General features: G+C 31.7%; 1 protein-coding gene across 1 annotated transcript; it reads left to right on the top strand.

The window, feature by feature from the left end:
• Positions 1–179: 179 nt before the first annotated feature.
• LOC126660630 (histone H3.2-like) lies at positions 180–777 on the top strand. Its single transcript, XM_050354206.2, has one exon. The coding sequence runs from the start codon at positions 254–256 to the stop codon at positions 662–664; it is 411 nt and encodes a 136-aa protein (XP_050210163.1). The 5' UTR covers positions 180–253; the 3' UTR covers positions 665–777.
• Positions 778–16980: the final 16203 nt, after the last annotated feature.

Raw genomic sequence — 16980 nt, 5'->3', positions numbered from 1 at the left:
TTGGAAATGTCGTGTTTATTTCCCGCTTCAGTTACCGCTCTAATTTTCGAATTAAACTTGCCATGTCACCAATCCGCGTCTATCACGATCAAACTCAATTACAACCGTCGATGAAATGTAACTATTAACGGCTGAGATCTCTCTCTTTTATCTTATAAAAAGGACTCCATTTCTTTTCTCAAATCATCCTGCTCCAAGATCCAAAAGCATCCGACCCAAATATTTTCTGAAGAAAAAAAAACTTTCATTCGCCATGGCCAGAACTAAGCAAACAGCCAGAAAATCCACCGGAGGAAAGGCTCCACGTAAGCAGCTAGCAACAAAAGCAGCCAGAAAGTCCGCTCCGGCGACCGGCGGAGTGAAGAAGCCACACAGGTTCAGGCCCGGAACCGTCGCTCTCCGTGAGATCCGTAAGTACCAGAAGAGCACTGAGCTTTTGATCCGAAAGCTGCCGTTCCAGAGACTGGTTCGTGAAATCGCTCAGGATTTCAAGACTGATCTGCGATTCCAAAGCTCCGCCGTGTCGGCGCTTCAGGAGGCGGCGGAGGCGTACCTCGTCGGACTTTTTGAGGACACTAATTTGTGTGCGATTCATGCTAAGAGAGTTACGATTATGCCTAAGGATATGCAGTTGGCTAGAAGGATTAGAGGAGAACGTGCTTAAGTGGAGCGATGAATATTAATTTATCAGCTGTGTGTTTTAATTTTTAGTGAAGTTTATGTTAGATGTTTAATTGTGTTCGTATTATGTGAATGGAAATGAAAAAATCTTTTTATTTGTTCTCGCTTTTGATTGATTATGGATTAATCTTAATTCAATTTCTATTGAAGTAAATCAAAATTAAGTCATAATTGAGGGAATGACTTGCTATTGTTAAAAAATCTAAAATTTAAATCACCAAGTAAAAGTTTCTAACTGTAAGAATCTAATATCCACAATCAAAAGTTATCTTTGATTAAAGCCAGGTCCTAGCCTGTTTAAGAACTTACGTTACTCGAACTTGTATGTTGTCCAAGTTTGACACATATTTGATGTCGGATTTGATAATGTTTTTTTTCCCCTCAACACAAGAGTGAGGATCTGAAATAGGGCACGGTTGCGAGAGTTTTAAAAAAGCTCATTTGCAAATTTGAGTGTTTACACATATATTAGGAGAACAAAAAATATTTAAATATTGTTTAAAAGAATTTAATACAAAAATACTATCGAAATTTTTATTTGTTTATTATAACTTTTTATTTACATTTGTTTGTGTGGCTATTATGATAATATGTTAAGTTATGAAATATTTGAATTGTGTAGATGTTAGAGCTTGGTTATGGGTAGACTTGTTTATGTGTTTGGATATCTTTTAAGGTCCGCTCAAGCTCGTTCCCTAGGATCGGACTTGAGTAGTGATTTTTTTGTCTCCGGTCCGAACTCGAAAAAGTTTACTATTTTATATGCGGGCTCAATCTTTCATTTTTACACAATTTCTCATGTAAGTCCGACAAAATTTAGCCTGAGGCGAGCCCGCATATACAGAATGTAAAGACCGAATTTGGGTAGAAATTTTAACCCAAACTAGGCTCGGATCGAACTTGAGCTTACATAAAAAAAATAAAAAAGTCCAGCTTGAACCCGACCCATGATTATGTGTAGTTGTGAACAATTATGTAATGAAATATATAAAGATGGCATTACTGAAGTATCTATGTAGGCATAAAATAGTCATGTAGCCTGCAGGCGTGGTTGTCTTTCTTTTATAATTTTTTTTATTGTTCACATTTTTTAATTGCTAATCGAACTGTTTTTTAGTAGTGAGTTATACTTTTCCCGCTTCCTAAATAATTGACGTTTTAGAATTATGCACACATATTAAAGATGAAATTAATACATAACAAATTTTTTAAAGTACACTTAATATATTCATGTGTCTTTTACACAAAGAAAATGGCATGGAATTGATTAATTACTAGAATTTGGGAATATTTAAAATTAATTTTATTATTGTTCAAGGACAATTAAGGAAATCAAATATTTTTATCCAAAAAAAAAAGGAAATCAAATATGGAGATTCAACATAATGTAGCAACCGTGGTCGCTCTTGCTTTACACTCCGGAATTACAGACCAACGTGATGGCGGCGAAGGGGCAGTTGGACGGTTAACAGAGGTAAGTATCCATAACTTTATAACTTAGTGATGTCATGTATGGAGTTCCAATTTAATTAGCAATTTTTCCTATTTTCATTCATCATCTTGATTAGTGAACTTTTAATTTAAAAAAATCAACTGCCGCCGTTTTTGCTGCCATCCTCTCCTCTTCTCTGCCGTCCGTTGACGGTCGTCATATGAAGTCTAATCTGTTTATGCAGTACCCCTGCATCTCCACCAATTTCCGTTAATTAGAAACTCATATGATTCTTCAAAAACAATTGAAAGTCATCCACTTTTTTGGACAATGAAAATTGATTCCTGTTTAAATGCCAAGTATGTTTTTCTATATTCGATAACAAAAGGTAACAACTTCTTTTTCATTTTCTATATTTTTTTTCTGGTTTTGCTTTTCATATTTTTAAATTTAATTAATTGTTTCTTTAAGCAAAGCAAATCAAATTGCATCATACATTGTTTTCCCGATTGAAAAATAAAGTTAATTAAATCAGATTTTAGTTGGATTGGTTTCTATTTTCAAATATGGGGCTGAAGCAGTTCCATCTCTAGTGTTACTTTTTCTTGTTTCAAAATCATCTGGTAGCGGATTCACCATTGTCATCGTCTTTTCCATCATCAAGTGACATTTTCCTTTTATTACATGATTATGATTTGTTATTCCTCCATGCCCTGTTTTACCCACCACAAAACAAACATCCTAATTAGTAATTCCTGTATGGATAAAATTTATTAAAAAATATGTTCACAAGTTTCCAAATCACTATTTCTTCAACAATTTGAAATGATGTTGGTAATCAACAAAGAGTGCTAAAAGGATTGCTAGATGTAAGGTATATATTTCTAAGCCTTCAATGAAATTACATGCAAATGACTTGGGATAATCATCAACATTAGGGCACAATTGATAGGTCTGTTTCTTATTCAGATGTTTAATATTTCTGATGGATCATATATTCGGTCGTTTGAAATGCATTTTTTACATTCTTATATAATATAACATAATTGGATTAATTTTTTCAATTTGTTCGTTTTTTGCATATTTCTAATGCGATCAGTGTGCATCATTAATCTATTATTTTTTAATGAAGCAGTTCGTTTTTGAATTATCTAGAAGTTAGAGATTCAATTTTTTTTTTTAAATTACACTGTTCCATTACCAATTAGTATAAATTTTTGACAGTTATTTTGCACTTAGGGATAATTTCTTATTTTAAATTTAAAAAGAAAAATTGTGTTATAATTTTTTCAAGTATGATTGAAATTTGCAGAAAATTCATTTTTAGTTCCTTCGAACATTGTTTTGCAGTTCTGGAAATTGTTCTCTACATGTTGGCTCAAAATAAATTAACTACTAGAATTTGATCATGATCGAAACTCATATAACCTTTAATTTTTTACTTGCTTTAAGATTAGTTTTTATTTGTTTCATTTATGAAAAACTGTACTGTTGTAGTTTTGATATTTTTTTCTGTCCATTTTTTTGTGGTTTTAGAAAATAATTTTTTTATAAACTTTACTATGTCAACTTCATTGAAAAACAAAAAAGCTGCAAATTTAAGAAATGAACTTCAATAATCTGGTTTTGATTTGAAGGACTGTCTCATGTACATCCATATTTAATCAATGTACTGTTCTTTTTAACTGTGATAGATTATGCTTCATCTCAGGGGACTTTAATGAGATTTTGGAACCTGCAGAAAGGTTTAATTGTGATACCTATTCAGATTCTATGATTGCTTTTTCTAGATTTGTTAATGATGCCAAGCTTATTGATGTTCCTTTGCAAGGTCGCTTTTTCACATGGCAGAATAGAATCTCAAAATCAAAAATTGACAGATGCTTTGTCTCGCCTTCGGTTTTGGAGAATTGGCCGAATTTAAAACTTCAAGCTCTATCTCGCTCTTTTTCTGATCATATCCCACTGCTTTTAACTTCGGTAGCTTGTTTTGATTGGGGTCCAAGACCTTTCCGCTCTCTGAATGTTTGGTGGGACAACCCGGTTTTTTATGATTTTGTGGAGACTTGCTGGTATTTGCTAAAGGATCAATCTTCGTTGGTGATCAGACTTCGTGAGCTGCGCAAGCAGATTTCAGCTTGGAACAAAAACATATTTGGAGATTTGAATTGCAAGATTGCTGCTGTCAATGTTCAAATTTCAGACTTAGAAAAATCTGCAGATTCAAGAGAATTACTTGAAGAAGATTATTTGGCCCTCTCTTCCCTTAACAGAGATCTTATTGGCTTATCAAAACAACTGGAAGTGGTTTGGTTACAGAAATCTCGTTTGAATTGGAATCTCCTAGGAGATAAAAACACTTCTTTCTTTCATGTGGCGGCCTCAATTCATGCGAGAAACAATCAAATTGCAGAGATTACTATTGATGATGTTTGTTATTCCAGTCCGAATGATATAAAGGCTAAGATTAGTGATTATTATCGCAGCCTTTACAAGGAAGATAGTCAGGTTAAATACTCACTTCATTTGTTATCTTTTAAGACTCTATCAGCTGCTCAAGTTACAGGGCTTATTTCAGATTTTTCTATTGAAGAATTAGACTCGGTTGTTTTGCATTGTAATGATAATAAAGCCCCGGGCCCCGACGGGTTCAATATGTTCTTCTATAAGCGTGCTTGGAAGTTCATGCAGGAGGATATTTTTCGGCTTATCACAAATTTTCACAAAACAGGGTTTTTTCCCGTGGGTTTGAATACGGCATTCTTAATTCTGATTCCGAAGTTTAAAGGAGCTAGTAATATTAAAGACTTTCGTCCAATCAGTCTTATTAATGGCATTTTCAAGTTTTTGTCGAAGATTCTTGCGAATAGACTAGCTCCTTTATTACCTTCTATTATCTCTGACAACCAATTCGGTTTCATCAAAGGGCGTAGTATTCATGATTGTCACTCTATTGCCTCCGAAATAATTCATCTCAGTTCAAGACGTAAGGATTCAACTTTCATTATCAAGTTGGACTTTCAGAAAGCTTTTGATTCTGTTTCTTGGCGTTTCATTCTTGAAACTATGCGTATGATGAATTTCGGATCATCTTGGATGAAGTGGATTACTGCTCTTCTGAGTTCTTCGCAGTTGTCAGTTTTGGTTAATGGCTCATCCACAGAGAATTTTGTTATGGAGAAGGGTGTGAGGCAAGGAGACCCTCTTTCTCCGATGCTTTTTGTTATTGCAGCAGAAGGTTTTAAAGCGTTAATTGAAAAATCAAAGAACTTGGGGCTGCTTGAAGGCGTTTATATTGATGGGTTTCGGGAATCTTTATCGCTGCTTCAATTCGCGGACGATACTCTTATGTTTCTCCCAAACGACTTAGAAATGATAAGAAATTTGCTTCGTATTCTTCGATGCTTTGCGATAGTTTCTGGGCTTCGCATCAATTTCCAGAAGAGCTCTATTATTGGTTTGAATGTTTCAGATTCTGATATTGCATCGGCGGCCTCAATTCTGAATTGCAAGATTGAAACATTACCATTTACCTATCTTGGTTTACCTATTTCTCGTCGGTCTTTAAATGTTTCTCATTTTAATCCGATAATTCAGAATTTTAACTCCCATCTAGCTCTTTGGAAAGGGAACCTGCTCTCTCCGGCTGGTAGGCTTGTCCTAATTAAGTCAGTTCTCTGTAGTTTGCCTGTGTACTCGATGTGTTGTTTTTCCATTCCGTCGAGTGTGTTATCTTCCATGGAAACTTGTATGCGAAACTTCCTTTGGTCAGGTTCGGCTTCAACTAGAGGTATTTGTAAAGTTGCGTGGAGTGATATCTGCTTACCGCTGTGTTCCGGAGGGCTTAACGTTCCTTCCTTGCGCTTAAGAAATCAGAGTCTTCTTTTAAAATGGGTGTGGAAGCTGCTTTCTTGCGACAGGGATTCATTGTGGTATTCAGTGATTCGTATTGGTTCAAACTTGAATTCTTGGAATGATTTAATTGATCCGGGAAATAGGAATTTATCAACGCTTTGGAAGGGTGTTCGTAAGATTTGTGTCTCGCATGATCAGGTTTGGAGTTCGTTCTCCTCTAATATCAGATTCAAACTAGGGAATGGAAAAGATATTGTGTTTTGGAAGGATTTATGGCTGCCTAACCAATCAATTCCTCTGAGTTTGAGTTTCCAGAATTTATTTGTTTTAGAAAGAAAAGCAGCTCCTGCTCCGGTCTCCCTTTTTGTTGCAGATTCTGATCAGATGGACGATCAGTTTCAATGGTCTTTTACCTGGAAGCGTCGTCTTCGGTTGGGAGAAGAAGAATCCCTTCGGCAGCTTATTGCTATGCTTCAGCAAGTTACTATATCAGTTAGGCGGGATGGTATCTTCTGGCAGGGATCAAATTCGTATAAAGCAGCAGATTTGGTAACTTTGGTTCGAATGAGGGCGGGGAAGAATATGCAGAGTGATGGTTTCTTGGTTCAGATGTGGAAACACAATATTCCTCCAAGACTTCAGTTTTTTGTGTGGTTGTTACATCGAGGTCGTATCTCGTCTAGAGAGTCTTTGGTTCATCGTCGCGTTCTTGTCGAGGAGCAGATTTTCTGCATTTATTGCGCAGATATAGAAACAGCAAATCACATAATCATGTTTTGCCCTTTTGCTTGGCGGTTTTGGACATATTTCCTTCATTTTATTGGTGTCTCATCTTGGACTATGCCGGGGGAGGTTTCGAGTTTCTACTTTCAATGGATGGATATGGCGAATCAAAAATATAAAAAGCTTTGGGCAACTATTTGGTTCTTCGGTTTATGGGAGATTTGGAAGGCTAGGAACAAGAGAATTTTCCGTAATGAAGAAACGTTTTACAAGGATTTGCTTTTCCATTGTATCAATAAAGGTGTGATTCATTATAGATATCACAATCCTTCTTTTGTTTATGATGGTAATGATGTATTTCGAGGCCTAGATTTCTTTTCGAGATTCTAGCGCTTTCTTTTTTTGCCTATCACATCTTGTGGTAGTGCTAATATAATTACCATTTATCAAAAAAAATGATGTTTTCATTTCTACAGTCTCACTATTTTGTTGCTACCAATACATTCATTGTCACTTTCTTTCTGGTATGTATTTTTTCCTTTTTTGCAAATTGTTTTTTTTATTTAATTAAACCATTTGTAAACCAATTTTATCAGTTGTTCTTCTGAAATTGAATTTTATTACATTTTCTTGGTCTAATTTTTCAAGTTTTCATTTGAAAATGATAAACAAATTTTGAATTTAGTTTATAAACTATATTCTTGTCTTATTTATTTATAAATTTTTTCTAACTATTGAAAACTCAATTGAAATCAAATCTATTATAATAAAGTTTATTATTTAAACTACCTATTATATATTATTTTTAAATATTTGTATAATTATATGCTATTTTTTACTCTATTTAAATCTCATTTATTATACATAAAATTTGTCATATCAATTTGTGAAGTTAAAGTACTCTTTGTGAGGTTAAAGTACTCCTTGTGAGGATATTGTACTCTGTGTGAGGTTAAAGTACGTTGATGAAGACCTCTACTGCAATGTTCAAGATAAGTTCTGATGCAGCTATAATATAGTAACAATTGTTGGTATGATTTGTATGAAAATTTTGAATTTTATCACTTATTGTAGTTCTCATTGTCTTTCAGGAATAATATCACCCGAAGTTGCGAAGGCACTGGAATAAGTCGAGAAAGATATTCCATCAATAATAGAAGTCATAATTTTATACCGTTCGCTTACTTTCATATGTTAAGCGAATGTGTACTTGGATGGCCCATGAAGTGGCTAAAAAGTCCTTAAAGCCTCCTTTTTAGGAGTTATTATTGTAATCTCTGTTATCTAGTTCTCACAAACATTATGTACTTCTATTTACCGAAATTAATACAATTGCTATTTTGCCAAAAAAAAAAAATATGGAGATTCAACGACTCACTGAGATTGTGGGTGGAGTTTTAAATACTGGTGCAAATTCAACAACGTCTTCTTAGAAAATTTGGTAACATTCCTTTTTGACAATTTAGAATTTGAGAATATTTCTGATTATGTTTTTGGCATGCCAGAAAATGACAATGGAATGGATTAATTATTATATATAATTTTGTAACAATTAAGTAGTATATTATAGTAATGTACATTTGATAAGAATGCAGATAGTAATTTAGTAACAATATGGTGTAAATTTATTTTATCTATTTAGTGGATTTATAGGAATGCAGATAAAATTTTGGTCGGGTCAATTCAATTCTAAAAAAAATTGGTTCGTTTCAGTTTGATTTGAAATTAAAATAAAATATTTTTTTGATGCAATTAGGTAGAGCTGGCCATGGGCCGGGTCAGCCCGTGAACCAGCCCGGAACCGGCCCGGTCAAACCCGGCCCGGAACCGGACTAAATCCGGCCCGGAACCGTTAGTTAGACGGGTCCGGGCCGGTTCCAATTTTTTTGAACCGTGAACCGGCGGTTCCGACCCGGAACCGGCGGTTTAAGGGTCGAACCCGTTATTAAAAAATATTTATATATAAATATATATTATTTTATATTTATATATCTATATATATTAGTTTTATTATATTGTATTTAGTAATATACTAATATTAAATTATACATTTATTAATATATTTTAGTAGATAATAATATGATATTAATAATAAATTAAATAAATATATTAACATATTATATTTATTATATACTACTAAATGTTTAGTAACAGACTAACAGTGTAATGTGTAACACAGTAGGCATTGGCTCATAGCAAATGGCCAAATGTCAGATGGTTTTTGTGACAATCTTTGCAAATATTGCAAAGATTGCAAACGGTCCAGTGACCGTTTGAAATATTTTGCAAATATTACAAACGGTCAGTGGACCGTTTGAAATCTTAAGTAATAATATTAATATTATAAATATTTATTAATAGTATATTTTAATTAATATATATATTATTTAATGTAATTAAAATTTAGATATTTAAATCTTATAAAAGATTTTATAAAGATTATAAATAAGATTTAATAGCTCTATAAAACTCACTACACTAATTTATATTTTTACTACAATTATTCTAACTATTTTATCAATTCTCCAATTTCTTACATTCTTAAATATTTCGATTTAATTTTTAAAATTATGGCAAATTTAAGTGAAAACTATGAAAATTTTATGGGAGAGTTACAAGATGATTATCCAAATAATCAAGATGAAGCTTATTGTGAAAGAGTTATGGATGAACAATCGCAAAATGTTCCAATTCCACAAGAACAAGTGCAAAAAAGAGAAATCCAATCCAATATATTCTTGGTGCACTTTAAAAAAAAAGAAAAATCGGATGGTACTATGGAAGCTATATGTAACTATTGCGCTCAAATTTACAAACATAAAGTTGGAGGTGGTTATGGCACACTACAACGACATTTGAAGAGTAAACATCCAACACAAATGGGTAATCAAAAGTCTCAAACGCAAATGTCAAGGTATGGAAATTCCTCTTCTTCAATTTTATTTAAATATTCCGATGAAAAAAATAAAATAGAATTAGCTAAAATGATTAGTATGGAGCATTTGTCTTTTAGCTTTGGTGAAAAAGTAGGTTTTATTAATTATTGTCAAAATGCTTTAAATCCTTCTGCAAAACGCATACCTAGAAATACATTAAAAAGAACAATTATCAAACTATATCAAGAAGGAAAAAATGATTTAAAAAAATTCTTTTTAAATTTTGATGGGCAAGTCTCAATTTGTAGTGATATATGGAGTGATCATTGGCAAAAACATTCTTATATGGGAATAACTTGTCATTGGGTTGATGCAAATTGGCTTTTACAAAAAAGAATAATTGCATATAGAATTTTTGATGAACGTCACACCGCCAATAATATTTTTCGAATAATTCAAAATATTTTACAAGAATATAATTTAGTAAAAAAATTATTTTCGGTGTCATTTGATAATGCCGCGACAAATACCGCTTCAATTAGTGATTTGCAAAATATTTGTCAACCGAATATTGGTGGTAAATTTTTTCATATTAGATGTGCATGTCATGTTTTAAATTTATGTGTACAAGATGGTATTAAATCACTTGAAATATGCATTGCTCCAATTAAAAAAGCACTTTCATATCTATGGACACATCCACAAATAATGAAATCTTGGTTTAAATTTTGTAAAGAAAATAACAAAAGACCTAAAAAATTTCCAAGAGATGTTCCGACTCGTTGGAATTCAACTTATGAATTACTCAAAGAGTCATATGAATATAAACAATTATTATGCACTTTTATTTCTAATAATGTAGATCAAATTAATTTATTTCCACAAAATTGGAGTGTTTGTACAACACTTTTGGATATGTTAAAAGTTTTTAATGATGCAACTTATATTTTAAGTGGTGTATATTATCCAACAAGTCATTTATTACTAATTGAATGTATTAATATTGCCGGTGCATTTAAAGAATATGAAAATGATGTTGTTTTAAAAGAATCTATTCAATTAATGAAAAAAAAATGGTTAAATTATTTTAAAGAAATTCCATTAATTAATCTTGTTGCATGTATTCTAGATCCTAGATGTAAAGTAGATGGTTTATATGATTATTTAAATGCTTATTATGATTGTTTAGGACTTGATGTCACTTGCAATAATTTTAATAATATTATTGATATTGATAAACAAGTTAATGATGCAAAAAAAAATTTACTTAATATTTATGTTGAGTATAATGCTATTTATGGAATTTCATCTAGTGTTTCAAGTTCTCCTAATATTGTTCAAGTTCGGGAGGAACCAGAAAAAATAAGTGCGGGTGATCTATTAATTATGCAAAGACATAAAAGACTTAAAGGGTCATCCAACTTTCCCGGTTTATCTCCCGAATTTGATTTTTATCTAACAACTACTTTTGAGTTTAGTGGTAGTAAACCAGGTAAAGATTTTCCGGTACTTGAATGGTGGAGTGGACATCAAAATACGTTTCCAATTTTATCAAAAATTGCAAAACACATTTTTTCAAGTCCGACCTCAACAGTTGCGGTGGAACAAGCTTTTAGTGCCGGTGGACATATATTAGATGAGAAACGTTCAAGCATGGCTCCCGAATCATTAGAAGCTCAAACTTGTCTAGATGATTGGAACAAGGCATCAATAAGAAATCAAGAATATATTAAAGAGTTGGACGATGATTTATTCGATGTTACCACCGATGGAACTACAACTTCCGGTTTATTAAGTGATTAAAAAATTCATAAATAAAATGTAATAGAACTACGTAAGCTTTGATTCCTCGATATTACAAGAGGATACGTAGGCAACTTATTTTTTGATAAAATAAATTAAATATCAAAGAATAAGTTTCAAGCCCTTTTATTGTATTTTTTTAAATCAAATAAATAAAAAAATAAAGTTAATATAGCTACAAATGAGGAGCATATTAAAATTTATTTTAGTTAATTTTTTTGTTAACATAATAATTAAAAAAATTGATTTTTTTTATTTTTTTAATATATTGTCTATCCGTGTTATTTTATTTTTAAATTAATTTTTTTAATTTTTTTAATTAAATTTTAATTCTTTTGAACCGCCAACAACCCGGAACCGGAACCGGAACCGTCCGGTTCTGAACCGGCATGGAACCGTCACTTAGACGGGTCCGGGCCGGTTCCATATTTTGTTGAACCGTGACCCGGCTGTTCCGAACCGGAACCGCCGGGTTGTGAACCGTGGCCACCTCTACAATTAGGTTCTCTTTTGAAAAAAAAAAATTTGGTTCAGGCCGATTTTTGAAAATAATTTTTAAAATTTAAAATTTATTTGCTATTTTGTAAAAATTAAATACTCCTAAATTTGAAATATATCATTTAACCCAATTTTACAAATGATAAAATTAGAGAAAATACTGCAATTTGTAAAATAATTATAATTTTTACCTCAACCACCCAATTATTTTTTACTTCAAGGCATCTTTATTTATTATAATACAGTCGACCCTCTAATAGTTAATATTCTATAAATTAATAATTCTAATAATTAATAGAAAATTGAGAGAACCAGCTTCGTTCCACGTCGGATAATTAATAATTCTATTATTTAATAATTAATAAAATTTAAAATATATTCTATATGAATATTAATTGAACAAAGGATCACTTTAGCCCCTGAACTTGGCACAAAGTATCAAAAACGTCAAAATTAGCAAAACGGGATCACTTTTACCCTGAACTTGTCAAAATTGGTACAAAAACCACCCTCCCCACTCTCACCTAAGAGAGTGAGATACACTCTCCAGCCCTAGGTGGTTTTTAAAGGCAAAAAGCTTAAAATGATCCTAACTTTATTAACTCATTTTAAATTAATACCAAATAATTAAAAAAAATACAAATAAATCCTTTTCATTTTAAAACATTATATATCAAATTAATGTTAATTAAAAACATAGAGGACCATTTTGTAATTTTTACAAAAAAAATTATTTTTTTTTTAAAAAAGAATTACCTCCGGCGAGGAGGAGCAGCTCCTCCTCGCCTGAGAAGAGGAGCAGTGCTCCTCTTCTCAGGCGAGGAGGAACTGCTCCTCCTCGCCTGCTCCTCGCCTGAGGATTGCTCCTCAGGCTGAGGAGCAAGGAGCAGATCTGCTCCTCGAAAAAACGAGGAGCAGATCTGCTCCTCGTTAACGACCCACCGCGCGGTGGGTCGTTCAAAACAGACCCACCGGTGGGTCTGTTGTTAACAGACCCACCGGAGGGTCTGTTATTAACAGATCCGACGTCGGGTCTGCTGCAAACAGACCCGACGTCGGGTCTGAAGTTCACAGACGGTGGGTCTGTTAACAACAGACCCACCGTCGAGTCTGTGTTTACAGACCCGACGGTGGGTCTGTTGTTAACAGACCCACCGGAGGGTCTGTTGGTGGGTCTGTAACAACAGACCCACCGGCGGCGGGTCAAGAACAGACCCGCCGGTGGGTCTGTTTTTGAAGAACAGACCCGCCGGTGGGTCTGTTCTCCTTCAACGGATTGGCCGGAAATTTTTCCGGCCAATCTGTTGAAGGAATTAAAAAAATTTGAAAATTTTGCTATTAGGGAAAAGATTCAAAAAGATCCCTGATGTTATTTACTTTAATTAAAATTTAATTAGAATTAATTAGTATTTAAGTGTGATTAATTAGAGTTAATTATGATTTTTAGTAAACTCACTCTCCAATTAAATGCCACGTCAGCACCGAGGGGGATTTTGAGCCGGTTTTGCCAAGTTCAGGGTAAAAGTGATCCGGTTTTCGCAATTTGGACGTTTTTGATACTTTGTGCCAAGTTCAGGGGGTAAAGTGATCCTTTGTTCAATATTAATTATTAGAGAGATTTTTTTAAAAAAAATATATAACAATTGATGATTTATTTGAGGCAATACTAACCTTAATTCATAAAGTGGAAGTTAAAATACCATCAAATTATGACTTTCTTATTTTTTTGAGAAATTTTAAAAGAAGTTATTAGATAAACAAATTAAATTAAGTAAAGTATCTCTAATATAAAAAATATTAAAAATTATTTTACTTTATGAATACAACTTCCTAATAATTAATTAATAGTTTGATATCAATTGATATTTCTTAAATTGAATATAAAATTATTATTTTTAAATTGAGTGATTGTAAAGTGTATTTAGTTAGTTTTTTTATAATATAATATTAATATCATGTCTATTAATGTAGATGCGTTAAAATATTTTTTATAATTTTCTTTTATATAAATTCAATAAATTAATAATTCTAATAATTAATAAATTTTTGATCCACCATGTGTATTAATTATCAGAAGGTCGACTGTACATATTTTTTATTATTTTTTACTCCAAGCATCTCTTTTTTACTCCCAACCACCACTTGTCACTTTCACATGTCAATTTCACATGCTCTCTCTCTCTTCTTCTCCATTTTTTTGACCAGGATATTTTTAATTTCTTCTTCTTTTTCTTTATTTCTCTGTCGTCTCTCAGCCGTTGCTCCGCCATCTCTCCGCCATCGCTCCTCCATTGTTCCGACATCGTTTCGCCGCTTTTTTATATTTAATTTAATCGATTTTTTTCTTAATTTGTGGTAATAAATACGATTTATTTTAATTTCAAATCTAAATAATGTTTTCTTGAATTTTTTTAACTTTAGATCTAAAAAATTGCATAAAACGATTTTATGATGAAAAAAACGATTTTCTGCATCAAAAACAATTTTCTGCAAAAAAACAGCATCTGATTATCATATGAGTATCACTGCATTATCATATCATTATCATAACATTTGCAGAGAAAAATATTGTTTTATAAAAAAAAAGCAGTTTTTGATTATTATATGAGTATCACTGTATTATCATGTAGATATCATAATATTGCAGAAAAAAAAAGATTATTTACAGAAAATAATGTTTGATTATCATAACATTATCATGTCGTTATCATAACATTATCATATGATACCGAGATGATAATATTTATGTTACCTATATGATAATGTTATGATAATATTTATGATACTATTATGATAAAACAGTGTCTGATTATCGTATCAGTATTACTATATTATCATGTCGTTATCATAACACTCCAGTGATAATGATATGATAATGTAACTGTTGCTTTTATAAAAATAAGTTATGATAATAGTATGACAGAGTTAATGATAATAGTATGATAATGTATGAAAAATATTTTTTACAAAAAAATTATGATACCGAGATGATAATGTAACTGCTGCTTTTATGATAATGGAATAAAATTAGAATTATTTTAATTCCGGGAGTAAAAACATAAATATGGAAAAAAAGTGAGGTATTTTTTATAATTTTTTTTATTGAGATTAAAAGTGCAAATATTTCTGTTGTTTAGATAAATATCTAAATTTTCCTTTACAAATTGGGTCATATTTAAAATAAAAAATTACCCCAAAATATTTTGGGCCACAATTAGTTGGACAAAACATTATCCAAAATTGGAAAGTTTAGCAAAATACCTAAAAAACTAAAAATATTTGCAAAATTTAACTCATAAACTGAAAGTTTGCAAATGTACCTAAAAAATTTAAATATTTATTTTTTTACTCCGCAGTTGCAAACAGTTGCAAACAATTTCAAACAGTTGCAAACAGTTTCAAAAAACACAATTTGAAATCGTTTTACAAAACTTTTCGCATACAGTTTCAAATAGAGTTTCAAACGGTTTCAAAAAAAATACAATTTGAAACTGTTTTATAACCGTTTCAAAAGCAATTTATAATAGGGTTTCAAACGGTTTATAACGGTTTATTAAAAAATAATTTGAAACCGTTTTCAAAAACAGTTTCAAATAGAGTTTCAAACGGTTTCTAAAAAACAGTTTCAAACAGTTTACAGAGTATTTTTACAAATTTTCGGAGTAAAAAAATAAATTTTCGGAAAAAAAGGTAAAAAAATGAATTTTCAAAAACGGAGTATTTTTACAAATATTTTAAAAAAACGGAGTATTTTCTGCAATTTCCCTCCAAAATTTTATTGTGATGGATTTTCTTGGGTGGGTTAGGTTGGGTATTTTGGTTGGAAAATTATTTACCACTTCTATATAAAAATGAGAAAATTTTGCCCCCTCCCCCTCTGAGATAGCATTTTAGTTCCGTCGCTGTAATTGTACCTTAAAGTTTTCACACAACCTCCCCAATAAGATTTCTTTTCTGCTAATACAATATATATACGAAAACATTTCTAGCCTTTCGTTTCAAAAATATTTTTAAAACTCAAAACATTTATGTTGTTTTGTTCTCGTATTTTTATTTTCATGCTGCATAGTTTTTTTAATGAATGAACGATATTTAACCATTCTAATGTATAATAATTTATGATGTTTATAGGTGAGGGGAAGTCGCGGCATAGATCTGTTTATGGGCTTTCGTACTCGCACAAACACGTTATTTAAGACCAGGTTGGGCAATGATTTTTTGTTCAAGTCCGGCCCGAGGCTGAGACTGAAAAAGCTTGCTTTTTATGGGTGGGCTCAGATTTTTATAAAAATTTCATGTAAATTCGCCTAAGCCCAGTCCAGTCTGAGCCTGCAAAAAAATAAAGTGTTAGAACTGGATTTGGATGGAAAATATAAAGCTCAAGCCGGGCGTGGAGTTTTATAAAAACTTTAAACGTTTGATGCGTCTAGTATAAGTCTAAACCGTAAACATGTCACTCGCAGCAGAGGAGAAAGAAGAACAATGGCCGGGAAAAACGAGAGCTTTAAAATATAGAAAATTGAGTGAAGAACGGATCAATGTTCTAGAATTACATTTTGATAATGATCAAACGTTGGAATATGAAGAAAAAACAAACTTGTTTTAGATTTCGTATTTGATTCTCATCAAGTTGGTGTCTGATTTTAGAGCATATGAGTTTGTTGGAAGAACACAAAACTTAAAGAAAGAATATAGTAACTTGATGAGTACACATAATAGTATTGCTTATGAGAAATGTTGTTTTAATTATGAGGTAATTATTTTATTTTTTATTAATTATATAAATTTTTAAAGAATTTCATCAATTTTAAGATATATATATATATATATATATATATATATATATATGGTTTAATATTATTTTCAGGTTGCAAATTAGAGTTATGTGTGACTACTAAACTTTTCAAATTAAAAAATAAAATTGTCGAGTAATTACAGTGACAATTAAGAACTCCACCCAAATCATGACAAAACAACTCTCTAAATACTCCCTCCGTCCCATAAAGATAGAAAAAGTACCACCTTTTTTTGTCCGAACAAAGGATCACTTTAACCCCCGAACTTGCGTCAAAGTATCAAAAAAGTCCAAAGCTGAAAAACCGGATCACTTAT

The sequence above is a fragment of the Mercurialis annua genome, linkage group LG1-X (genome assembly GCF_937616625.2).
Source record: "Mercurialis annua linkage group LG1-X, ddMerAnnu1.2, whole genome shotgun sequence".
Lineage (NCBI taxonomy): Eukaryota > Viridiplantae > Streptophyta > Magnoliopsida > Malpighiales > Euphorbiaceae > Mercurialis > Mercurialis annua.
The sequence above is the reverse complement of the archived record's forward strand: the minus strand, read 5'-3'. Positions and strand labels throughout refer to the sequence as shown.

Excerpts from the sequence above, each read along its gene's own strand:
- LOC126660630 (XM_050354206.2), top strand. The coding sequence starts at position 254 with ATGGCCAGAACTAAGCAAACAGCCAGAAAATCCACCGGAGGAAAGGCT.